General features: G+C 72.2%; 2 protein-coding genes across 2 annotated transcripts; both read left to right on the top strand.

Annotated features, from left to right (window-relative positions):
* The first annotated feature begins 576 nt into the window (after window positions 1-576).
* Window positions 577-11,032, top strand: PCNX3 (pecanex 3). Its single transcript, XM_075526106.1, is given in 11 exon segments — window positions 577-731; window positions 1,287-1,567; window positions 1,570-1,592; window positions 2,517-2,747; window positions 3,149-3,252; window positions 4,393-4,540; window positions 6,083-6,313; window positions 9,236-9,510; window positions 10,050-10,222; window positions 10,355-10,587; window positions 10,865-11,032. Coding segments are annotated over 11 exon segments (1,947 nt in total). The 3' UTR covers window positions 10,958-11,032.
* A 2,375-nt stretch (window positions 11,033-13,407) lies between these two features.
* Window positions 13,408-24,923, top strand: SIPA1 (signal-induced proliferation-associated 1). The gene is given in 17 exon segments (XM_075526105.1): window positions 13,408-14,192; window positions 14,913-15,034; window positions 15,338-15,526; window positions 16,476-16,529; window positions 16,532-16,652; window positions 17,810-17,913; window positions 18,438-18,595; window positions 19,162-19,224; window positions 19,226-19,431; window positions 19,434-19,745; window positions 20,566-20,836; window positions 22,559-22,589; window positions 22,592-22,859; window positions 23,482-23,552; window positions 23,633-23,720; window positions 24,522-24,620; window positions 24,850-24,923. Coding segments are annotated over 17 exon segments (2,949 nt in total). The 5' UTR covers window positions 13,408-13,474.
* Window positions 24,924-25,197: the final 274 nt, after the last annotated feature.

Here is a 25,197-nt window from a genome sequence, read left to right as displayed (position 1 = left end):
GTCCCCGTCCCTGCTTGATGTCCCCTTCCTGGGGGATGAGGGACAGACTGGGGCCATCCTTGTCCCTGCTGATGTCCCCGTCCCTGCTTGATGTCCCCTTCCTGGGGGATCAGGGACAGACTGGGGCCCCCACGACCCTGCTGAGGGCAAGACCGGCGTGTCCCTGTCCCTGCTGGTGTCCCCATCCCTGCTTGATGTCCCCTTCCTGGGGGATGAGGGACAGACTGGGGACCTCCCTGTCCCCGCTGATGTCCCCATCCTCGTTTGATGTCCCCTTCCTGGGGGATGAGGGACAGACTGGGGACCTCCCTGTCCCTGCTGATGTCCCCATCCTCATTTGATGTCCCCTTCCTGGGGCATCAGGGACAGACTGGGGACCTCCCTGTCCCTGCTGGTGTCCCCATCCTCGTTTGATGTCCCCTTCTGGGGGGTGAGGGACAGACTGGGGACCTCCCTGTCCCTGCTGACATCCCCATCCTCGTTTGATGTCCCCTTCCTGGGGCATCGTGGACAGTCTGGGGACCTCCCTGTCCCCGCTGACGTCCCCATCCTCATTTGATGTCCCCTTCCTGGGGGATGAGGGACAGACTGGGGACCTCCCTGTCCCTGCTGACATCCCCATCCTCGTTTGATGTCCCCTTCCTGGGGGATGAAGGACTGATTGGGGCCATCCCTGTCCCTGCTGATGTCCCCATCCCCACCGACATTGCCTTCACAGGAACTGGGGATGGGTTGGGGACCTCCCTGTCCCCGCTGATGTCCCTGTCCCCACTCACATCCCCATCCCTGCTTGATGTCCCCTTCTGGGGGGCGAGAGACAGACTGGGGACCTCCCTGTCCCCGCTGACGTCCCCATCCTCGTTTTATGTCCCCTTCCTGGGGGATGAGGGACAGACTGGGAACCTCCTTGTCCCTGCTGATGTCCCCATCCTCATTTGATGTCCCCTTCCTGGGGGATGAGGGACAGACTGGGAACCTCCTTGTCCCCGCTGACGTCCCCATCCTCGTTTTATGTCCCCTTCCTGGGGGATGAGGGACAGACTGGGGACCTCCCTGTCCCCGCTGACGTCCCCATCCTCATTTGATGTCCCCTTCCTGGGGGATGAGGGACAGTCTGGGGACCTCCCTGTCCCCGCTGACGTCCCCATCCTCGTTTGATGTCCCCTTCCTGGGGGATGAGGGACAGTCTGGGGACCTCCCTGTCCCCGCTGACGTCCCCATCCTCGTTTGATGTCCCCTTCCTGGGGCATGGGGGACAGCCCGGGGCCCCCACGACCCTGCTGAAGGGCAGACTGGCACGTCCCCGTCCCCGCTGATGTCCCCGTCCCTGTCCCCGCAGGCACGTACTGCCAGCAGCGGGAGGTGGAGGCCATCACGGAGGGGGTGGACGAGGACGAGGGTTGCTGCTGCTGCGAGCCGGGCCACCCCCCGCACGCCCTGAGCTTCAACGCGGCCTTCGGGCAGCGCTGGCTGGCCTGGGAGGTGGCGGCCGCCCGCTACGTGCTGGAGGGCTACAGCATCAGCGACAACAACGCGGGGGCCATGCTGCAGGGCTTCGACCTGCGCCGCGTCTCCTCACCTACTACGTCAAGGTGGGGCCGGGGGGGGGGGGGGGCTGGCACCGGGGCATTGGGGTTTGCACCAGGGGAAGGGGCTTGGCACGAGGGGAGGGGGCTTGGCACAAAGGGAGTCGGGGTTTGCGCCAGGGGAAGGGGCTTTGCACGAGGAGAATTGTGATTTGCGCCAGGGGAAGGGGCTTTGCACGAGGGGGGGGACTTGGCACCAGAGGAATTGTGTTTTGCACCAGGAGAAGGGGCTTTGCACGAGAGGAGGGGGCTTTGCACCAGGGGAATTGCGATTTGCACCAGGAGAAGGGGGTCTGGCGCAAGGGGAGGGGGCTTGGCACCAGGGGAATTGTGATTTGCACCAGGGGAAGGGGCTTTGCACGAGGAGAATTGTGATTTGCGCCAGGGGAAGGGGCTTTGCATGAGAGGAGGGGGCTTTGCACCAGGGGAATTGTGATTTGCACCAGGGGAAGGGGCTTTGCACCGGGGGAATTGTGGCTTGCACGAGGAAAAGGGGCCTGGCACAAGGCGAGGGGGCTTCGCACTGGGGGAACTGTGTTTTGCACCAGGAGAAGGAGCTTTGCACGAGGGGAGGGGGCTTGGACGAGGGGAGGGGGCTTCGCACGAGGGGAATTGTGGTTTGCACGAGGGGAGGGGGCCTGGCACCAGAGGAGTTGTGGTTTGCACAAGGGAAAGGGGCTTTGCACTGGGGAATTGTGGCTTGCACCAGGAGAAGGAGCTTTGCACGAGGGGAGAGGGCTTCGCGCGAGGGGAATTGTGGTTTGCACGTGGGAGAGGGGGCTTTGCACGAGGAAGAGGGGCTCGGCACCAGGGGAATTGTGTTTTGCACCAGGGGAAGGGGCTTTGCACGGGGCAGACGGCACTTTGCACGAGGGTGGCCCCACCCTGGGGCCCCGCTCACCCCCCCCACGTCCCCCCCCCCCTCCCCAGAGCATCATCTACTACGTGACGCGGTCGCCCAAGCTGGAGGAGTGGCTGTCGCACGAGGGGGTGCGCGAGGGGCTGCGCCCCGTCACGGCCCCCGGCTACGCCGATCCCGACCCCACCTTCAGCCCCAACATCGACGAGGACTTCGACCCCCGCCTGGGGGGGCCCAGCCTGCCCGCCTTCCGGCAGGCCTTCCTGGGCTGGATCCAGCACTGCGCCGCCCGCCGGCACCCCGTGGGTCTGGGGACACGGGGGGGACATGAGGGGGACACGGGGGACACACGGGGAGACGTGGGGGGGACACGGGGGAACATGGCGGGGGACACAGGGGGGACACGGGGACGTGGGCGTGCATGGGGACGCGGGGGGACAGCAGCCTTCCTGGGCTGGATCCAGCGCTGCGCCGCCCGCCGGCACCCCGTGGGTCTGGGGACACGGGGGGACATGGGGGGGACACGGTGGGGGACACGGGGACATGGGTGTGCATGGGGGACGCGGGGGGACAGCAGCCTTCCCGGGCTGGATCCACCCCTGCACCGCCCAGCCCTGGGTCTGGGGGCACAGGGGGACACGGGGGACACCCGTGGAGACCCCCTCTGACCCCGTGTCCCCCCCCCCCCGTGTCCCCCCCCCAGCCCGTGGACAAGGACTGGGACTCGCCCCTCGTCACCCTCTGCTTCGGGCTCTGCGTCCTCGGCCGCCGGGCGCTGGGCACCGCCTCCCACAGCATGTCTGCCAGGTGGGACCCCCACATCGGGGGGGCACCCCAACGCGGGGGGGGGGACACCCCGACATCTGGGGGGCACCCCAACGTGGGGGAGGACAACACCCCGACATCTAGGGGGGACCCCAACATGGGGGGGACGACACCCCGACATCTAGGGGGGACCCCAACATGGGGGGGACGACACCCCGACATCTGGGGGGCACCCCAACATGGGGGGGGACAACACCCCGACATCTGGGGGGGACCCTGGCACTTGGGGGGGGAACTCAGGGGTCCAGAGGGGACTTGGATGCCTGGGGGGGTCCCTGGCATCCAGGGTGAGGCCCCTGACATCGGGGGGGGACCCCGACATCGGGGGGGGGGGACCCAAGTGTCCAGGGGGCACCCAGGGGTCCAGGAGGGGACCCAAATGTCTGGGGGGGTCCCAGGCATCCAGGAGGGACCCAGGTATTCAGGGGGGACCCCGGCATTTGGGAGGGGACCCCGGCATTTGGGGGGGGAGGCGGGTGTCCCAGAGGCATCTGGGGGTACCCAGGTGTCTGGGGGGGACGACCCAAATGTCCGGGGGGGGCCCAGGCATCAGGGGGGGCGCACCCCCAGGCACCCAGCGCGGGGGGACGGGCATCCAGGGGCGTCCCAGGGGGTCCCCAGGCAGCCGGGAGGGATGCAAATGTCTGGGGGGGGGGGGTCCCCAGGAGACTGGAGGGGGTCCTGGGCGTCCAGAGGGGTCCCAGGCATCTGGGGGGTACCTGCGTGTCTGGGGGGGGGGGCAAATGTTCAGGGGGGGTTCCAGGCATCCGGGGGGGGGACCCAGGCATCTGGGGGGGGTACCTGGGTCTCTCGGGGGGGGGGCCAAATGTCCCAGGCATCCGGGGCACCCACCCAGGCATCGGGGGGGGGCAGATGTCCGGGGGGGGACTCCCAGGTATCTGGGGGGGACCTGGGTGTTTGGGGGGGCCCCAAATGTTCAGGGGGGGTCCCAGGCATCCGGGAGGGGGGACACACGCAGGTGTCCGGGGGGAACCCGGGCATCCCGGGGGGTACCCAGTCATCTGGGGGCGCCCAGGGTGTCCAGGGGGGGTCCCAGGCACCCAGGAGGGACCCCGGTGTGCGGGCAGCCCCCCCTGACCTCCCCCCCTCGCCCCCCCCCAGCCTGGAGCCCTTCCTCTACGGCCTCCACGCCCTCTTCAAGGGCGATTTCCGCATCACGTCCCCGCGGGACGAGTGGGTCTTCGCCGACATGGACCTGCTGCACCGCGTGGTGGCCCCCGGCGTGCGCATGGCCCTCAAGCTGCACCAGGTGGGGGGACACGGGGACCCCCTGGGGCTGCCACAGGGCAGGGGACGTGGGGGGGACACCGGGGACCCCCTGGGGCTGCCACCGGGGGAGGGGACATGGGGGGGACACCGGGGACCTCCTGGGGCTGCCATTGGGGATGGGACGTGGGGGGGACACCGGGGACCTCCTGGGGCTGTCACAGGGGAGGGGACATGGGGGGGACACCGGGGACCCCCTGGGGCTACCATTGGGGATGGGACGTGGGGGGGACACCGGGGACCCCCTGGGGCTGCCACAGGGGAGGGGACATGGGGGGGACACCGGGGACCCCCTGGCGCTGCCATCGGGGATGGGACATGGAGGGGGACACACTGGGGACCCCCTGGGGCTGTCACAGGGGGTGGGACATGGGGGGGACACCGGGGACCCCCTGGGGCTGCCATCGGGGATGGGACATGGAGGGGGACACACTGGGGACCCCCCTGGAGCTGCCACTGGGGATGGGACACTGGGGACTCCCCTGGAGCCACCACCAGGGATGGGACATTGGGGACACATTGGGGACCCCCTGGAGCTGCTGCCAGGTGTGGGACATGGAGGGGACACATTGGGGACCCCCCTGGAGCTGCCACTGTGGATGTGACATGATGGGGACATGTTGGGGACCCCTGCGTCCCCTCTGTCGGGGATGGGACGTGGAGGGGACACAGTGGGGACCCCCCTGCCCCCTCTGCTGGGGATATGAGATGGAGGGGACACACTGGGGGACATGGCGGGGACACAGTGGGGACCCCCTGGAGCTGCCACAGGGGATGTGACATGGCGGGGACACCTTGGGGACCCCCCTGCCCCCTCTGTCACGGATGTGAGATGGTGGGGACATGTTGGGGACCCCCCTGGAGCTGCCACTGGGGATGTGACATGGAGGGGACACAGTGAGGACCCCCTGGCGCTTCCACGGGGGATGGGACCTGGAGGGGACACGTTGGGGACCCCCCTGCCCCCTATGTCAGGGATGTGACATGGAGGGGACACACTGGGGACCCCCTGGTGCTGCCACTGGGGATGTGACGTGGAGGGGACACGTTGGGGCCCCCCTGCCCCCTTTGTCGGGGATGTGAGATGGTGGGGACATGTTGGGGACCCCCCTGGAGCTGCCACTGGGGATGTGACACGGCGGGGACACCTTGGGGGACCTGGCAGGGACACCTTGGGGACCCCCTGGAGCTGCCACGGGGGATGGGACCTGGAGGGGACGCAGTGGGGACCCCCTGGAGCTGCCACTGGGGATGTGACATGGAGGGGACACGTTGGGGCCCCCCTGCCCCCTCTGTCACGGATGTGAGATGGTGGGGACATGTTGGGGACCCCCTGGAGCTGCCACTGGGGATGTGACACGGCGGGGACACCTTGGGGGACCTGGCAGGGACACCTTGGGGACCCCCTGGCGCTGCCACGGGGGATGGGACCCGGAGGGGACATTTTGGGGCCCCCCCGCCCCCTCTGTGGGGGACGTGCCGTGGAGGGGACACGCCGGGGACGCCCCCGCCCTGCCGCCCCCAGGACCACTTCACGTCGCCGGAGGAGTACGAGGAGGCCGCGGCGCTGTACGAGGCGGTGGCCGCGCACGAGGGCCGGCTGGTCATCTCGCACGAGGGGGACCCGGCCTGGCGGGCGGCCGTGCTGGCCGAGGCCCCGGCCCTGCTGGCCCTGCGCCGCGTGGCCGACGAGGCCGCCGACGAGTACAAGGTGGTGACGCTCAACCGCCGCCACCTCGGCTTCCGCGTCATCAAGGTGAGGGGACGCGCCCGCCCTCCCAGCGCCCCCAGTGACTCCTGACGCCCTCCCAGTGCCCCCCAGTGTCCCCGGTCCCTGCCGGTGCCCCCCAGTGCTCCCCAGTGACTCCTGACGCCCTCCCAGTCCCTCCCAGTGCCCCCGGTCCCTCCCAGTGCCCCCCAGTGCTCCCCAGTGACTCCTAACGCCCTCCCAGTCCTTCCCAGTGCCCCCAGTGACTCCTAACGCCCTCCCAGTGCCCCCCAGTGTCCCCGGTCCCTGCCGGTGCCCCCCAGTGCTCCCCAGTGACTCCTAATGCCCTCCCAGTGCCCTCCCAGTGCCCCCGGTCCCTCCCAGCACCCCCAGTGACTCCTAACGCCCTCCCAGTGCCCCCAGTGACTCCTAACGCCCTCCCAGTCCCTCCCAGTGCCCCCGGTCCCTCCTGGTGCCCCCCAGTGCTCCCCAGTGACTCCTAACGCCCTCCCAGTGCCCTCCCAGTGTCCCCAGTCCCTCCCAGTGCCCCAGTGACTCCTAACACCCTCCCAGTCCCTCCCAGTGCCCCCAGTGACCCCCAGTGCCCTCCCAGTGCCCCCCAGTGACTCCCAGTGACTCCTAATGCCCTCCCAGTCCCTCCCAGTGCCCCCCAGTGCCTCCAGTCCCTCCCAGTGCCCCCCAGTGCCTCCAAACTCCCTCCCAGGGACCCCCAGTCCCCCCAGTGCCTCCCAGTGACCCCCAGTCCCTCCCAGTGCCCTCCAGTGACTCCCAGTGCCTCCTAATGCCCTCCTAGTGCCTCCCAGTGACTCCTAACACCCTCCCAGTGCCCCCAGTCACTCCCGGTGCCCCCAGTGCCCTCCCAGTGCCCCCCAGTGACTCCCAGTGACTCCAAACTCCCTCCCAGGGACCCCCAGTCGCCCCAGTGCCTCCCAGTGACCCCCAGTCCCTCCCAGTGCCCTCCAGTGACTCCCAGTCCCCCCAGTGCCCTCAAGTGCTTCCCAGTGACCCCCAGTCCCTCCCAGTGCTTTTCCAGGGCCTCCCAATTAATCCCAGTGCCTCCTAATGCCCCTCTAGTGCCCCCCAGTGCCTCCCAGTCCCCCCGGTGCTTCCCAGTCCCTCCCAGTCCTTTCCACTCCCCCCAGGGCCTCCCAGTGCCTCCCAGTCCCTCCTAATGCTCTTCTAGTGCCTCCCAGTGCCCCCAGTCCCTCCCCGTCCCCCCAGTGCCTCCCAGGGGCCTCCCAGTGACTCCCAGTGCCTCCTAACGCCCTCCCAGGGCCTCCCAGTCCCTCCCAGTGCCCCCAGTCCATCCCAGTGACCCCCAGTGCCTCCCAGTGCCCTTCCAGCGTCTCCCAGTGCCTCCTAATGCCTTCCTAGTCCCTCCCAGTGACCCCCAGTCCCTCCCAGTGACCCCCAGTGCCTCCCAGTGCACCTTCCAGGGACTCCCAGTGCTTCCTAGTGCCATTCCAGTTCCTCCCAGTAACCCCCAGTGCCCTTCCAAGGCCTCCCAGTGCCTCCTAATGCCCTCCTAGTGCCTCCCAGTCCCCCCAGTGCCCCATAAGTGCCTTCCAGTGACCCCCAGTCCCTCCCAGTGCCCTTCCAGGGACTCCCAATGAATCCCAGTGTCTCCTAATGCCTCCCTAGTGCCCCCCAGTGCCTCCCAGTCCCCCCCACCGTGCTTTCCAGTGCCCCCCCTGGTGCTTCCCAGTCTCTCCCAGTCCTTTCCACTCCCCTCAGGGCCTCCTAGTGTCCCCCCAGTGCCTCCAGGTGCCCCCCAGTCCCCTCCCAGTGACTCCCAGTACCCCCAGTGCCCTCAGTCCGTTCCCAGTGCCTTTCCAGTCCTTCTCAGTGACTCCCAGTAACACCCCAGTGCCCTCCTAGTATCTCCCAGTGCCTCCTAATGCCCTCCTAGTGACCTCCAGTCCGTTCCCAGTGACTCCCAGTACCCTCCCAGTCCATTCCCAGTGCCTCCCAGTCCCTTCCCAGTGACTCCCTGTACCCTCCCAGTCCATTCCCAGTGCCTCCCAGTCCCCTCCCAGTGACTCCCAGTGCCCCCCCAGGTGAACCGGGAGTGCGTGCGGCGGCTGTGGGCCGGGCAGCAGCAGGAGCTGGTGTTCCTGCAGCCCTCCCAGTGCCTCCCAGTGACTCCCAGTGCCCCCCAGTCCCCTCCCAGTGCCTCCCAGTCCCCTCCCAGTGACTCCCAGTCCCCTCCCAGTGACTCCCAGTGCCCCCCCAGGTGAACCGGGAGTGTGTGCAGGGGCTGTGGGCCGGGCAGCAGCAGGAGCTGGTGTTCCTGCAGCCCTCCCAGTGCCTCCCAGTCCCCTCCCAGTGACTCCCAGTGCCCCCCAGTCCCCTCCCAGTGCCTCCCAGTGCCCCCCAGTCCTCTCCCAGTGCCTCCCAGTCCCCTCCCAGTGACTCCCAGTGCCCCCCAGTCCCCTCCCAGTGCCTCCCAGTGCCCCCCAGTCCCCTCCCAGTGCCCTCCCAGTGACTCCCAGTGCCCCCCCAGGTGAACCGGGAGTGCGTGCGGGGGCTGTGGGCCGGGCAGCAGCAGGAGCTGGTGTTCCTGCAGCCCTCCCAGTGCCTCCCAGTGACTCCCAGTGCCCCCCAGTCCCCTCCCAGTGCCTCCCAGTCCCCTCCCAGTGACTCCCAGTCCCCTCCCAGTGACTCCCAGTGCCCCCCCAGGTGAACCGGGAGTGTGTGCAGGGGCTGTGGGCCGGGCAGCAGCAGGAGCTGGTGTTCCTGCAGCCCTCCCAGTGCCTCCCAGTCCCCTCCCAGTGACTCCCAGTGCCCCCCAGTCCCCTCCCAGTGCCTCCCAGTGCCCCCCAGTCCTCTCCCAGTGCCTCCCAGTCCCCTCCCAGTGACTCCCAGTGCCCCCCAGTCCCCTCCCAGTGCCTCCCAGTGCCCCCCAGTCCCCTCCCAGTGCCCTCCCAGTGACTCCCAGTGCCCCCCCAGGTGAACCGGGAGTGCGTGCGGGGGCTGTGGGCCGGGCAGCAGCAGGAGCTGGTTTTCCTGCGGAACCGCAACCCGGAGCGGGGCAGCATCCAGAACGCCCGGCAGTCGCTGCGCAACATCATCAACTCCTCCTGCGACCAGCCCCTGGGGTACCCCATCTACGTCTCCCCCCTCACCACCTCCTTCGCCGGCGCCCACCCCCAGCTCCGCGCCCTCGCCGGGGGCCCCCTCGGCCCCGCCGCCATCGCCCGCTGGCTGGCCGACGCCTGGGCCCGGTGAGTCGCCCCGAAACGGCCCCCCCCGCGCCCCCAAAGGTGCCCACGGAGACGCTGGTCGGGCCCCGAGCCCCCACGGCACCCCCCCCCGCTCTGGGGACCCCCTGCCTGCTCCCGGGGACCCCCAGTGCTGGGGGGGCTGTGGTCTCCTCCTGGGGACCCCCAGTGCTGGGGGGGGGCTGGGGTCTCCTCCTGGGGACCCCCAGGAACCCCCAAGCCCCCATATCCCCCGATCCTGCACCCCCCCAACACCATGTTGCTCCCCCAACCCCACATCCCCCCCCCAACTTCATGTCCCCCCCAATCCTGCTGTCCCCCGTGTCCCCCCTGTCCCCTGTGTCCCCCTGTCCCCTGTGTCCCCCTGTCCCCCCCATTCCCCCCCCATTTCCTCCCCCTTCCCCCTGTGTCCCCCTGTCCTTCCACCCCCCCCGACCACCATGTCCCCCCCTGAGCCCTGGGTGCCCCCGGGCCCCTCCTGTCCCTCTGAGCCCCCCGTGCCCCCCCGTGTCCCCCCCTGACCCCCCCGTGTCCCCCCCCAGGCTGCAGAAGGGCTGCGGCGCTGGCTGCAACAGCGGGGGCAACATCGAGGACCCGGACTGCGGGGGGGGCTCGGCGGGGAGCGGCCCCCCCGGCCCCGCGGGCGGCACGGCCCCCCCGGGGGCTTCAAACCCCCCCGAGCCGCCCACCCCCACCACCACCCAGCCCCACCCAGGTAGGTGCCGGGGGGGGGGCTGGGTCCTGGGGGGGGGGACACGGGAGGGTCAGGGGGGGCCCAGATGCCCGGGTCCCCTCGGGGGGGGGTCTGCATAGCTCTGCCCCCCCAGCGTGTCCCCCTGTCCCGCAGGCCCCGAGCAGAGCGGGGGTCCCGGGCTGGGCTGGGGGGGCCCCCCCGCAGGATCCCCCCCACCAGCGGGGCCCCCCCCCGGCCCCGGAGCCCCCCCGCCCTTCGCCTACGACGGCCTCTGCGGCAAATGGAGCCTGGGTGGCCGCAAGGGGGGGGGCAGCGAGGGGGACCCCCCCCCGGGCACCCCCGTGCCCCCCGGCACCCCCGGGGGGGGCACCAGCACCACGGGAGAGGTGAGTGCCCCAGGCGCCTGGGGCCTCTTGGGGGGGCTGGACACAGGGGTCTGCGGGGGGGGGGCTGGGTATTGGGGTGTTCTGGGAGCCCCCCCAGCTCTCTTTGGGGGGGGGCTGGGTCCTCTGGGTGGTCCTGGGTGACTTGGGGGGGGACCCAACACCTGGTGTGGGGGAGCCCCCCCATACCCCGTCCTTGCGCCCCTGTACTTGGGGGTGGGGGGGGGAGCTGGGGCCCAGTGTCCCCATCACCCCCCCCCAGCTCCGTTGTCCCCCCCAGGCCCCTGCGGACGCCGGCGCCCGCCCCCCCCCGGAGCCCCCCCGGGATAAGGAGAGCCCCACGGCACAGCCCCTCCTGGAGCACCAGTACTGACCCCCCCGCCCCCCCGGCCCCCGGCCCCCACCCCTGGGCTGGTCCCGACCCCCCCACGGACAGCAATAAGGACCCGGGAGCCCCCCCCCCCCCCCCCCGAGACCCCCGGGGACCCCCAGGGACCTACAGGGCCCCCCCGGGGCCCCCCCGGAGCAAGCGACGGCGGCGACGACCCCCCCCGGAGCCTGCGGCCCCCCCAGGACCCCCCCAGGACCCCCCCGGGCCCTCGGCCTCTTTTTCGAGGGATTTTTTTTTTTTTTCCGATTCTTGAGGGGTTTTTGTTGGATTTTGGGGTTTTTTGGGTTGCTACTAAAAATTAAAAGAACCAAAAAAAAAAAAAAAGCTTCCAAAAAGCCGTTTTGCCGTTTTCCCGCCGCGCCGGATGCCGGGGTCCCCCCTGGCACTGCGGGGGGGGGGGGGGCGGGGGGGCTCCCGGATGCCCGGGTCCCCGTGTTTGGGGGGGCCCTCCCGGGTGCCGGGGCCCCTGCCCGGGGTCCGGGGTGGGGGCGCAAGGGGGGGCCCCCCCGCAGCCGGGTCCCCCCGCCCGCGTCCTCTGCGGCGGGAGGAAGCGACGGCGGAGGGGAAGGGCGGGGGCGGGGGGAGCTCGGGCGCCCGGGTCCCCTCCCAGCCTCGGCGGCGGGGCGCGAGCGGGGGGTCCCGCGCAGCGGGGTCCCCCCCAGACCCCCGGCTGCGACCCCCAGCGCCTGGGTCCCGCAGCGGCGTGGGGCGGTGGGTGGCCCCCCCGTGACGGTGACGGTGACAGTGACACGAGGGGCCGGAGGTAGGAGCGAGTCGGGGGGGGGGAGGAGGGGGGGCCTTGCACGAGGGCTTTGCACGGCGGCGTCGCACGAGGATTGTGCGCAGGGGAAGGGTCTCGCGTGGGGGCTTTGCACGGGGCGGGGCGGGGGCTTTGCACGAGGGAGGCCTTGCACGGGGGGGGGCCTTGCACGGCGCTTTGCACGGGCGATTTGCACGGGGCCTCGCACAAGGGTCTGTGCACACGCGGCACGGCCCCGGCCACCCTCGCACGCTCCTTGCACACCTACGCGCCCCCCCCCCCCCCGTGCAAATCCCCTCGTGCCCCCGTGGGCTGTTGTCACGGGGCGCCCCCGGCCCTCGTGCGAGCCCCCGTGCGTGGCACCGGCCCTCGTGCGAGGCCTTTGCACGGGGCCGCGACCCCGGCCCCCTCCGCGCTCCCTGGTGCAAGGCACGACCCTCGTGCGAGGCACGACGGAGCCCACGGTGTCCCGGGGTGGGGGGGGTCCCGCGTGGGGTGGGGACACCAGGGTCCCCCCCGGACGCCTGGGTCCCTGCCCAGCCCTGAGCCTGTACCGGGGGGGTCACCCTGCCCGTCCCCCCCAGATTAACCCCGCTAATCGCGTCTTAACGGGGGGGTGGGGGAGGGGCCCTGGTCCCGGCGGGGGGGCGGGGGGGGCCGGACGCCCGGCTCCGCTGCAGCCGGAGGAGGGAAGGGAAGTGCGGGGGGGGCGGGCGCCCGGGTTCACGCAGGGGACGAGGTCAGGAGCCGGGGCCCAGCGGGGGGGGGAGGGGGGTGGGTGGGCGGGGGGGGGGGGGGGCGAGCGATCCCCCCGGGGTGGGGGGCAGTCGGGGGGGGGGGGCACTTGGGGGCAGCACTTGGGGGGCCGTCGGCCGCCGCCACTTCCCCTACGGCAGGAAACCGCCGGCGTCGCCGCATCCGGGCCCCCAACCCCCCCCCCCCCCGGCCTCACCCCCCCCCCCCGAGCCCCCCCAACCCCCCCCGGAGCCCGCCAGCCCCCCAAGGAGCCGGGGGGCTGCCCCGGGGGGGGGGCACAGGGGGTACCAGGCCGGGACTCGGGCGTCCGGGTGGGTCCCAGGTGCCCCCCAGCCCCGCAGCCACGTTGTGGGGGTGCTGGGGGGTCCCCGCCGCGGGTGGGGGGGGTGAAGGGGCAGTGGGGGGGCACGGGGTGTCTGGGGGGGGGGCTGGGGGTGTCCGGGGATGGAGAGATGGACGCGGAGGGACAGAGGGACGTGGGGAGGGGGGGTGGAAGGATGAGGGGAGCCCCCCACTCACCCCCGCACTCGCCCCCCCCCCCCGATCCCCCCACTGACCCCCCCACTGACCCCCTGTCCACCCCCCCAGGTCCCGCCGTCGCCCCCTCCCCGAGCGAGCGCCGCTGCCGGAGCCCCCCCCCCGCCCCGTGTCCCCCCCATTGACCCCGACCTGGGAAGGGGGTGCGTGGGAAAAGGGGCGGAGTGTCCGCACGCGGGAATTCCCGGGCAGCCAATAGGGGCGCGGGGTCGGTTCCCACGCTTCCATTGACAAATCGCGGGGTGGGGGGTCCCCGCTAAACCGGGGGGTCCCGACTGGGCGGGGGGGTGTCAGCGTTAGCAGGGGGATCCCGGGGGGGTCAGAGGTTCGGTGCTAGCGGGGGGGGCGGGGTGTCCCAGCGGGTCAGCGCTAGCGGGGGGTCCCGGGGGGGTCCCAGGGGATCCCAGCGGGGTCCTTGAGGGTTCCGGGGGGGTCCCGGGGGGGCCATGCAGTCCGACGACCTCTTCCTCCGCAAGATGCGGGGCCCCTCGGCCCGGCTCCCCCCCTCCCCCGGCCCCCCCAGTGCGGGCGGGGGGGGGCGGGGGGTCCCCTCGCCGCCCCCCTCTCCGGGGGGGGCCGCTGCCTTGCAGCGCAGCAGCAGCGAGGCGGCCCTGGGGGGGTCCCCGGGGGAGGGGCCGGGGGTCGCTCCCCGCGCCCGGGCCCACAGCCACGAGGAGGCGGGGGGGGGGGGCAGCCCCACGTCCCCCCGCTTCCATGACCCCCTGCTGCTGCTGGGGCTGGGGGCCGGGGGGGAGGAGGACGGGGGGGGCCCCGATTTCTTCCCCCGCCTGCCCTGGGGCCCCCACGTCGCCCACTACGACGTGCAGAGCATCCTCTTCGACCCGGCCGAGGCCCCCCCCGCCCCCCCCGGCCCCACCTCGGGGGCCTCGGCCGCCCACCTGGAGCCCGAGGAGCCCCCCGAGACCGGGGGGGCCCCCCCCGATGCCGACGCGCTGGTGCTGAGCTGCCCCCGCTTCTGCTGCGAGACGGGGGGGGAGCAGGAGCCGGGGCTGGTGCCCCCCCGGGGCCCCCCCGGGCCCGGCCACCTCCCGAACGCGGCCGTGGCCGTGCTGGAGGAGCCCCCGGCCGGCTCCCGGCCCCCCCACCCCATCGAGCACAGCGACGCCGGCGCCGACTACTACCGCAAGTACTTCTACGGCAAAGGTGAGCGGGGGGGACACGGGGGGACACGGGGGGACACGGGGGGCGGGGCATCGCAGGGGGCTGTGGGACATCGCGTGTGGCCGTGGGGCGTTGCACGGGGACGCGGGCTGTTGCCCAGGGCCGTGGGTTGTTGCACGTGGACATGGGCTGTTGCACGTGGCTGTGGAAAGTCGCACGAGGCCGTGGGACGCTGCACAATCGGTGGGACGTTGGATGTGGCCGTGGGACGTTGCACGTGGCTGTAGGATGTTACACAGGGCCGTGGGTTGTTGCACGAGGCCGTGGGGCATTGTACATGGCCGTGGGGCATTGTACATGGCCGTGGGAGGTTGCAAGTGGCCGTGGGGTGTTGCACGAGGCCATAGGGTGTTGCACGAGGCCGTGGGATGTTGCACGTGGCCGTGGGGTGTTGCACAGCGCTGTTGGGCATTGCACATGGCCGTGGGGCATTGCTCGTGGCCGTGGGGCATTGCTCGTGGCCGTGGGATGTTGCATGGGGCCATAGGATGTTGCACGGGGCCATAGGGTGTTGCACGAGGCCGTGGGTTGTTGCACAAGGACACTGGATGTTGCACGAGGCCGTGGGTTGTTGCCTGTGGCTGTGGATGTCGCCCGAGGCTGCAGCACATCGCACGTCCCAGTGTGACGCGGGGGCTGTGGGGGGCTGTGGGGGGCAGGGGGGGTCCCGGTCCCCCCCCTCCAACCCCCCCGCTCCCCCAGAGCACCAGAACTTCCTGGGGGAGGACGCGCGGCTGGGGCCGGTGGCCGTGTCCCTGCGGCGGGAGGAGAAGGAGGGACCCCAGCCCCAGGTCCTGCACCGCATCATCCTGCGCACCAGCCAGGTGGGGGGGGGCCAGGGGGGCTGGGGGGCGCTGGGAGGAGCTGGGGGGCTTCAGGGGGGCTGGGGGGGTCAGGGTGGCCAGGGGGGTGCAGGAGGGCTGGGGGCCCTTGGGTGGCTGAGGGGGCTGGGGGGGTCGGGGGGGTCCCAGAAAGGCCTCGGGCGGGATCCCCAGGGGCTCCTGGGGGGGGCAGCAGGGGATGGGGGGGTCCGTGGGGGTGCCAGGAGCAGCCCCGAGGGGCCGGGGGTGATGCGGGGGTGCTGGGGGAGGGTCCCCCCAAGCCTGACACCCCTCCCCCCCATCCAGCTGCGGACGCTGCGGGGCTCGGTGCTGGAGGAGGCGCTGCCCCCCGGCGCTCGCCCCCCCGGGGCGCGGGGGGTCCCCCCAAAAAAGCTGCTGGAGCTGGTGCTGCCGGGGCTGGGGGTGCAGGGGCTGCGCCTGGCCTCCCCCTCCCCCGCCGTGCCCGAGACCCTCCTCAAGCTGGATGAGCAGGGGGTGAGCGGGGGAGGGGCGGGGGTTGCACGAGGGGCGGGGGTGGGTGGGAGGGGCTTGCACCAGGGCTGGGGCTTGCGGGAGGGCGGGGCTTGCACAAGGGCGGGCCTTGCATGGGGATGGAGCTTGTATTGCCCCGGCGCTGAGGCTTGCACGAGGACGGGGCTTGCATCGAACCAGGGCTGGCTCTTGCACGAGGGCAGGGCTTGCACGAGAACCATGCTTGCACCAGAGCTGGGGTTTGCACAAGGATAGGGTTTGCACAAGGATAGGGCTTGCACCAGAGCTGGGGTTTGCACAAGGACGGGGCTTGCACGGGGATGGGGTTTGCACGGGGATGGGGTTTGCATCGAACCAGGGCTGGCTCTTGCACGAGGGCAGGGCTTGCACGAGGACCGTGCTTGCACCAGAGCTGAGGTTTGCACAAGGACGGGGCTTGCACGAGGATGGGGCTTGCACAAGGACGGGCCTTGCACGAGCACAAGGCTTGCACTGACCCAGAGCTGGCCCTTGCACGAGGGCAGGGCGTGCACGAGAACCATGCTTGCACCAGAGCTGGGGTTTGCACAAGGATAGGGCTTGCACAGGGATGGGGTTTGCACAAGGGTGGGGCTTGCACGAGGATGGGGCTTGCACGGGGATGGGTTTGCACGGGGATGGGGTTTGCATCGAACCAGGGCTGGCTCTTGCACGAGGGCAGAGCTTGCACGAGGACCGTGCTTGCACCAGAGCTGGGGTTTGCACAAGGACGGGGCTTGCACGGGGATGGGGCTTGCACGAGGATGGGGCTTGCACAAGGACGGGCCTTGCACGAGCACAAGGCTTGCACTGACCCAGAGCTGGCCCTTGCACGAGGGCAGGGCGTGCAGCGGGCGGGGGGCCGGCGCGCGAGGGCGTGCAGGGGGGGCGCGCGTGCGAGCCCCCGTGCGAGGTGCGCCGTCCCCCCCCCCAGCTGAGCTTCCAGCGCAAGGTGGGGGTGCTGTACTGCCGGGGGGGCCAGGCCTCGGAGAGGAGGAGATGTACAACAACGAGGGCGCGGGGCCGGCCTTCGCCCAGTTCCTGGGGCTGCTGGGCACCCGCGTGCGCCTGCGCGGCTTCCCCCACTACCGCGCCCAGCTCGACACCCAGAGTGAGCGGGGGGGGACGCGGGGGGACACGGGGACATGGGGGGACACGGGGACATAGGGGGACACGGGGACATGGAGAGGGATGGGGACTTGGGATATGGGGATGGGGACGTGCACAGGGACAGGGATGGGGACGTGGGGACTTGGGGGACATGGGGCAGGGATGGGGACTTGGGGATGGGGACATGCACTGGGACGGGTGGGGACATGGGGGGACACAGGGACATGGGGGGACATGGGGACATGGAGAGGGATGGGGACATGAGGATACGGGCATGGGGACATGCACAGGGACAGGGGTGGGGACACGGGGATGGGGTTATGGGACACAGGGACATGGGAATGGGGACATGGGGATGGCAGGGGGCATTGGACATGCGGGCACCCGCCTGCGCCTGCGCGGCTTCCCCCCCCACTACTGCGCTCAGCTCGACACCCAGAGTGAGCGGGGGGGACGCGGGGGGACACGGGGACATGAGGGGACACAGGGACATGGAGAGGGACGGGTACTTGGGGATGGGGACGTGCACAGGGACAGGGATGGGGGCATGGGGGACTCGGGGTCATGGAGAGGCATGGGACTTGGGGATGGGGACATGGGGGGACACAGGGACATGGGGGGACTCGGGGACATGGAGAGGGATGGGGACATGAGGATATGGGCATGGGGACATGCACAGGGACAGGGGTGGCAACATGGGGACTTGGGGATGGGGACATGCACAGGGACAGGGGTGGGGACACGGGGGACATAGGGACATGGAGAGGGATGGCAACATGGGACTTGGGGATGGGGACATGCACTGGGACGGGTGGGGACATGGGGGGACACGGGGACATTGGGGACATGGAGAGGGATGGGGACATGAGGATACGGGGATGGGGACATGCACAGGGACAGGGGTGGCAACATGGGGACTTGGGGATGGGGACATGCACTGGGACGGGTGGGGACATGGGGGGACACAGGGACATGGGGGGACATGGGGACATGGAGAGGGATGGGGACATGAGGATACGGGCATGGGGACATGCACAGGGACAGGGGTGGGGACACGGGGATGGGGACAGGAACAGGGGGACTGGGGATGGGGACGCAGGGGTGGGGACGTGGGGGGCAGGGGGGCGCGGTGCGGGGGTGCAGGCTGTCCCCCCCCAGCTGACTCCACGGGGACCCACTCCCTGTACACGACCTACCACGGCTACGAGGTGATGTTCCACGTCAGCACCATGCTGCCCTTCACCCCCAGCAACCCCCAGCAGGTCCGGGGGGTCCTGGGGGGGTCCTGGGGGTCCCTGGGGTCACGGGGCATCATGGGGTCCCCGGGGGTCCCCCCAGTGCTGCCCTCCACCCCCATTGACTGGCAGCAGGTCCAGGGGGCTGGGGGAATCCTGGGGGGGTCCTAGAGTTTTGGGGGGGATCCTGGAGGCAGCTGGGGGGGGGTCTCAGGGGGTCTTGGGGGGGGGTCCTGGAAGGCAGCTGAGGGGACCCAAGGGTTTGGGGGGGTCCTGGGGGCAGCTGAGAGATCCCAGGTGGTCTGGGGGGGTCGCAGGGGATCTGGGGGTTCCTGGAGGTAGCGGGGTGGGGGGGGGTCTTGGGGGGGTCCTGGGGCAGCTGGGGGGGGTCCCAGGGGTCTGGGGCAGGGGGTCCTGGGGGGTCCCAGGGGTCTGAGGGGGCCCTAGAGCAAGCGGGGGGGGGGTCTCAGGGGGTCCTGGAGAGCCCAGAGCAGCTCCAGCCCACACCCCGGGGGCAGTTTTGGGGTGCTGACCCCCCCTCGCCCCCCCAGCTCCTGCGGAAGAGGCACATCGGGAACGACATCGTGACCATCGTCTTCCAGGAGCCGGGGGCTCGGCCCTTCTCCCCCCGCGCCCTCCGCTCCCACTTCCAGCACGTCTTCATCGTGGTGCGGGCCCACGAGCCCTGCACCCCCCGCACCTCCTACAGGTGGGGGCTGGGGGTCCCAAGGGCTGCTGCGGGGTGGTGGGGGGCTTGCACAGGGGGGCTGGGGGTCCCCAAGGGTTCCTGCGGGGGTGGGGGGCTTGCACAGGGGGGCTGGGGGTCCCCAAGGGTTCCTGCGGGGGTGGGGGGCTTGCACAGGGGGGCTGGGGGTCTCTCCTGGGGCCCCTGGGGTCTCGCCCGCTCCTTGGGGGTGCCGCACGGTCCCTGGGGGTCTCACACGGTCCCTGGGGGGGTCTCTCCTGGTCCCTGGGGGTCTCACATGTTCTCTGGGGGGGGGTCTCTCCTGGTCCCTCAGGGTGCTGCATGGTCCCTGGGGGTGTCATCATGCCTTGGGGTCTCACCTGGGCTCTGGGGGGTCTCTGCTGGGGTCCCTGGGGGTCTCGCCCGCTCCTTGGGGTGCCGCACGGTCCCCGGGGGTCTCACACGGTCCCTGGGGGGGGTCTCACACGGTCCCTGGGGGGGTCTCTCCTGCTCCCCGGGGGTCGGCAGGGGCTGCGGGGGTGCTGCCCGTCCCCCAGGGTCTCACGTGCCCCCCGGGGTCTCTCCCGCAGCGTGGCGGTGGTGCGGCCGGAGGAGACCCCCCTCTTCGGGCCGGGGCTGGCGGCGGGGGCAGCGGTTCCCGGGGGGCGCGGGGCTGCGGGAGTTCCTGCTGGCCAAGGCCATCAACGGGGAGAACGCGGTGGGCCGGGGGGGGCGGCTGGGGGCCATGGCCGCCCGCACGCGCCAGCAGTACCTGCAGGAGCTGGCCCGCGCCCACGCCACCGGCCCCCCGCTCGCCGCCCCGCACCGGGGGCTGCCGGCGCTGGGGGGCCGACGGCGGGCGGGGGGCCGGGGGCGGCGGCGGGGGCGGCGGGGGCGCTGGTGTGGGGGGCGCGGGCGCGGGGGAGCCCCGGGGGGCCGGAGGTGCCGTGTCTGCTGGGGGTGGCGGCGGAGCGGGTGGTGGTGGCGGCCCCCCGGCCCGGGGTGCTGTTCAGCTGCGCCTGCCGGGACGTGTTAGGGTGGGCCTTCGCCGAGGGGCGCCTCGAGCTCTTCTATGGGGCGGGAGACTGGCTGGGCCTGCGCCTGCCCCACGGCGCGGCCGCCCAGGTGGTGGCCAGGCTGCAGGTGAGCGGGGCGATGGGGGGCGATGGGCATTGCAGGGGGCAGGGATGGGGGGCGATGGGGGGAGATGGGGGGCGATGGGGCACTGCAGTGGGGTAGGGAGGGGGGGCGATGGGGGGGCAATGGGGCATTGCAGGGGGTAGGGATGGGGGCGATGGGGGGCAATGGGGCACTGCAGTGGGGTAGGGAGGGGGGGCAATGGGGGGGCAATGGGGCATTGCAGGGGGGTAGGGATGGGGGGGGCGATGTGGGGCGATGGGGCATTGCAGGGGGTAGGGATGGGGGGCGATGAGGGGAGATGGGGGGCAATGGGGGGGCAATGGGGCATTGCAGGGGGTAGGGATGGGGGGCGATGGGGGGCGATGGGGCATTGCAGGGGGGCAGGAAAAGAGGGGCAATGGGGGGGTGCAATGGGGCAGGGATGGGGGATGCAATGGGGGGGCAACGGGGCATCGCAATGGGGCAGGGACGGGGGGCAATGGGGCAATGGGGGGGCAGCGGGGCGCTGCGGTGGGGTAGGGATGGGGGGGCGACGGGGGTTGCAAAGGGGGGGTGCGATGGGGCAGGGATAGGGGGCGCAACGGGGAGCGATGGGGGGGCAGCGGGGCAGGGGTGGGGGGGCGCGGCGGGGGGGGTGCTGCGGGGCTCGGTCGGGACAGTGTCCCGTGGGGTGCCCCGGGGGGGGGCGGGGGGGTGTGTGTGAGCGTCGGGGCTCCCGCGGGGTCAATGTGGGGGTCCCCCGCGTCACCGTCGGGTTCCCACGGGGTCACGTCGGGTCACCCCACGGGGGTCGACGCCGGGGTCCCCCGGCTCAGTCTGGGGGCCCCCCCCCCCCCCCCCCCATCCCCTCGCAGGCGGTGACGCGGGGTGCGAGGCGCGGGAGCTGGCGCTGCCGCGGGGGGCCGGGGGTCGCCTGGGCTTCCGCGTCGACGCCGCCGGGGTGGTGACGGCCGTCACCCGCTTCTCCTTCGCCGAGACGGCGGGGCTGCGCCCCGGCACCCGCCTGCTGCGCGTCGCCCACCACCCCCTGCCCGCCCTGGCCCCCCGCCGCCTGCGCGCCCTCCTGCGCCGCCCCAAGGCCACCCTCACCCTCCTGCCCCCCGACCGCGACGGCCGGCCCCGCCGGTGGGTGGGGGACCGGGGGGGAGGGGGGGCATTGGGGGGCGGAGGGGGGATTGGGGGGCATGGGGGGATGTGGGGGGATAAGGGCGGAATAGGGGGTGAGGGGGGATTTTGGGGATGGGGGGGATTGGGGGGAATGGGGGCGGGGGGGCATTGGGGGACATGGGGGGATTGGGGGGCGGAGGGGGGATTGGGGGGATGTGGGGGCACGGGGGGATAAGGGCGGAATAAGGGGTGAAGGGGGATTTTGGGGATGGGGGGACTGGGGGAATGGGGGCGGGGGGGCATTGGGGACATGGGGGACATGGGGGGATTGGGGGGCGGAGGGGGGATTGGGGGGCATGGGGGGATGTGGGGGGCACGGGGGGATAAGGGCGGAATAGGGGGTGAGGGGGATTTTGGCGATGGGGGGATTGGGGGAATGGGGGCGGGGGAGGTGGCATTGGGGGACATGGGGGGATTGGGGGCGGAGGGGGATTGGAGGGCATGGGGGATTGGGGGGCATGGGGGGATGTGGGGGGGCACGGGGGGATAAGGGCGGAATAGGGGGTGAGGGGGGATTTTGGGGATGGGGGGGATTGGGGGAATGGGGGCGGGGGGCATTGGGGACATGGGGGACATGGGGGGATTGGGGGGCAGAGGGGGGATTGGGGGGCATGGGGGATGTGGGGGGATAAGGGCGGAATAGGGGGTGAGGGGGGATTTTGGGGATGGGGGGGATTGGGGGAATGGGGGCGGGGGGCATTGGGGGACATGGGGGGATTGGGGGGCGGAGGGGGATTGGAGGGCATGGGGGGATTGGGGGCATGGGGGGATGTGGGGGGCACAGGGGGATAAGGGCGGAATAGGGGGTGAGGGGGGATTTTGGGGATGGGGGGGATTGGGGGGAATGGGGGCGGGGGGCATTGGGGGACATGGGGGGATTGGGGGGCGGAGGGGGGATTGGGGGGCACGGGGGGATAAGGGCGGAATAGGGGGTGAGGGGGGATTTTGGGGATGGGGGGGGATTGGGGGAATGGGGGCGGGGGGGCATTGGGGGACATGGGGGGATTGGGGGGCGGAGGGGGGACTGGGGGGCATGGGGGGATGTGGGGGGCACGGGGGGATAAGGGCGGAATAGGGGGTGAGGGGGGATTTTGGCGATGGGGGGGATTGGGGGAATGGGGGCGGGGGGGCATTGGGGACATGGGGGACATGGGGGTATTGGGGGGCAGAGGGGGGATTGGGGGGCACGGGGGGATAAGGGCGGAATAGGGGGTGAGGCGGGATTTTGGGGATGGGGGGATTGGGGGGAATGGGGGGATTGAGGGATTGGGGGTGTGGGGGGGAATGGGGGCTTGGGGGGATATGGGGGGATATGGGGTCGTGGGGGACTTGGGGGGCATGGGGGGACTGGGGTGTGTGGGGGGCAGGGGGGGCTTGGGGGGGGATGGGGCAGACATTGGGGCGATACGGGGAGGAATGGGGGGCTATGGGGGGCACGGGGGTGTGGGGGGGAGTGGGGGGCTTGGGGGGGATGTGGGGACACGGAGGGGTGCAGGGCCATGGGGGACGAGTGGAGCCAGGACCAGGACACCCCTGTCCCCGTGTCCCCTGTCCCATGTCCCCATGTCCCCTGTCCCTGTGTCCCCATGTCCCCTGTCCCCATGTCCCCTGTCCCCGTGTCCCCTGTCCCATGTCCCCATGTCCCCATGTCCCGTGTCCCCATGTCCCCTGTCCCCCCAGGAGCTTCTCGGAGCTGTACGCCAGGTCGCTGGAGCAGGGCCGGGGCGCGGGGGGGGACCACGGGGGGGACATCGGGGACATCGGGGACACCAGCGACACGGGGGACAGCGGCGACACGGGGGACAGCGGCGACAGCAGCGATGGGGGGGCCGGCGGGGGGGAGGCGGGGGGGCTGCGCCCCGACACCCTGCGGCTCCTGCACTCGCTGGCGCTGGACGAGGAGAGCACCCCCTTCCCCCCCGGGGGGGGGGCCCGGCTCCTCAGGGGCCCCCGAGACCCCGGCCGCCCGCCCCCCCAGCCCGTGAGTGACCCCGGCCATGGGGAACACCCCCCCCATCCCCTGGGACCCCCCAAACCCCCCCGGGACCCCCCCCCCCAAATCCCCTGGGACCCTCCCATGTCCCCTGGGACCCCCTAAGCCCCGCCCCCGGGACCCCCCCGAATCCCCTGGGACCCCTAAAACCCCCCCGGGACCCCCCCCCCAAATCCCCTGGGACCCTTCCCATGTCCCCTGGGACCCCCTAACCCCTCCCCGGGACCCCCCGAATCCCCTGGGACCCCCCCATCCCTTGGGACCCCTAAAACCCCCCCGGGACCCCCCCGAATCCCCTGGGACCCCCCCCCATCCCTTGGGACCCCTAAAACCCCCCCGGGACCCTCCCCCCCAAACCTCCTGGGATCCCCCCAAATCCTCTGGGCCCCCCCAAAAACCCCTGGGACCCCTCCCCAAATCCCCTGGGACCCCCCCAGGACCCCCCCCCATCTCCTGGGAAGCCCATGTCCCCCCCCGTGACCCGGGCACCTCCCCCTGACCATGACCTTGACCCCCCCGTGACCCCCCGTGACCCCTGGGCACCTCCCCCTGACCATGACCTTGACCCCCCCCGTGACCCCTGTGACCCCCGTGACCCCCGACCCCCCAGGCAGCCCCTGGCTGACCCGACACCCGACCTGCTGCTGCCGCACCACAGCCCCCCCCCCGCCCGGCGACCCGGTGAGCCCCCCCGTGTCCGTGCCCCCCCCGCCCCGTGTCCCCACGTCCCCCGTGTCCCCACTGACCCCCACCCCCCCCAGGGAGCCCCCCCGGACGCCAGCGGCCCCGTGGCCCCCCCCGAGCCCGGAGCCCCCCTGGCCCCGTCGCTGCGGCACTCGCTGGGCAGGCGTGAGTGGCCCCGGCCCCCCCCGGCCCCCCCGGCCCCTCCTGGCCCCCCCGGCCCCCCCTCTCCGTCCCCTCTCCCCATCCCATGTCCCCGTCCTGCATCGCTCGGTGTCCCCTGTCCTGCATCCGCTGGGGGGGTCCCCTGTCCCCTGGGGGGGTCCCTTGTCCCATGGGGGGGTCCCCCATCCCGTGTCCCATGTCCTATGGGGGTGACCCCTGCTCCCTGGGGGTGTCCCCACCCCACGGGCCATCCCCTATCCCGTGTCCCCTGTCCTGTGGGGGTGTCCCTGTCCCCTGGGGGTGTCCCCCATCCCATGTCCCGTGTCCCATGGGGGTCCCCCCGTCCCCCGGGGGTGCCCATGTCCCGTGTCCCCTGGGGGTGTCCCCCACCCCATGTCCTCTGGGGGTGTCCCCCATCCCATGTCCCGTGTCCCATAGGGGTGTCCCCATCCCCTGGGGGTCCCCCCCTGTCCCCCGGGGGTGCTCATGTCCCGTGTCCCATGTCCCCTGGGGCTGTCCCCCACCCCATGTCCCCTGGGTGTGTCCCCCATCCCATGTCCCGTGTCCCATGGGGGTGTCCCCATCCCCTGGGGGTCCCCCCCTGTCCCCTGGGGGTGCCCACGTCCCCTGTCCCCATGTCCCCACGTCCCCTGTCCCCTGAAGAGGGTCCCCCTCCGTCCCACGTCCCCTGTCCCATGGGGTGTCCCCATCCCTCGGCCCGTGTCCCCTGGGGGTCCCCCCATCCCCCGGGGGCCCCCCCCACCCCACGGGTGCCCCCACCCCACGGGTGCCCGCACCCCGCAGTGCTGTCGGGGGCCGGGGAGCCCCAGGAGGAGGAGTGGGAAACCATCGCCCGCCTGGCCACCGCCTGCAGCGGCATCCTGGAGGCGCTGGCACGGGGGGGTGAGCGGGGGGGCCGGGGGGGGGCTGGGGGGGGCTAGAATGTGGGGGGCTCGGGGGGGTGGGGGAGCTTGGGGGGCTGGGGGTGGCTAGGATGTGGGGGGCTCGCGGGGCTGGGGGGATCTGGAGGGGCTGGGGGGGGCTGGGGACGCTCGGGAAGCGGGGGGGGGGGGGGGGTCAGGGCCCCCCCATGGGGGGTCTCACCTTCCCCCCCCCCCCCCCCCCCCCCCAGGGCAGCAGCTCCCGGAGCCCCCCAGCGCTGGGGCCCAGCAGACCCTGAGCCAGGCGGCCCCAGAGGATGAGTAAGGGGGGGGAGACGGGGGCTGGGGGGGGCTGGGGGTGTCGGGGGAGGGGCTGGGCGGTGCAGGGGGGATGGGGGGGATGGGGGTGTCGGGGGAGGGGCTGGGGGGTGCAGGGGGGCTGGGGGGGGCTGGGGGTGTCGGGGGAGGGGCTGGGGGGTGCAGGGGGGCTGGGGGTGTCGGGGGAGGGGATGGGGGGTGCAGGGGGGCTGGGGGGGGCTGGGGGTGTCGGGGGAGGGGCTGGGCGGTGCAGGGGGGCTGGGGTGGCTCGGGGAAGGGCT

Source organism: Mycteria americana, chromosome 30 (assembly GCF_035582795.1).
Source record: "Mycteria americana isolate JAX WOST 10 ecotype Jacksonville Zoo and Gardens chromosome 30, USCA_MyAme_1.0, whole genome shotgun sequence".
NCBI classification, from domain to species: domain Eukaryota; kingdom Metazoa; phylum Chordata; class Aves; order Ciconiiformes; family Ciconiidae; genus Mycteria; species Mycteria americana.
The sequence above is the reverse complement of the archived record's forward strand: the minus strand, read 5'-3'. Positions and strand labels throughout refer to the sequence as shown.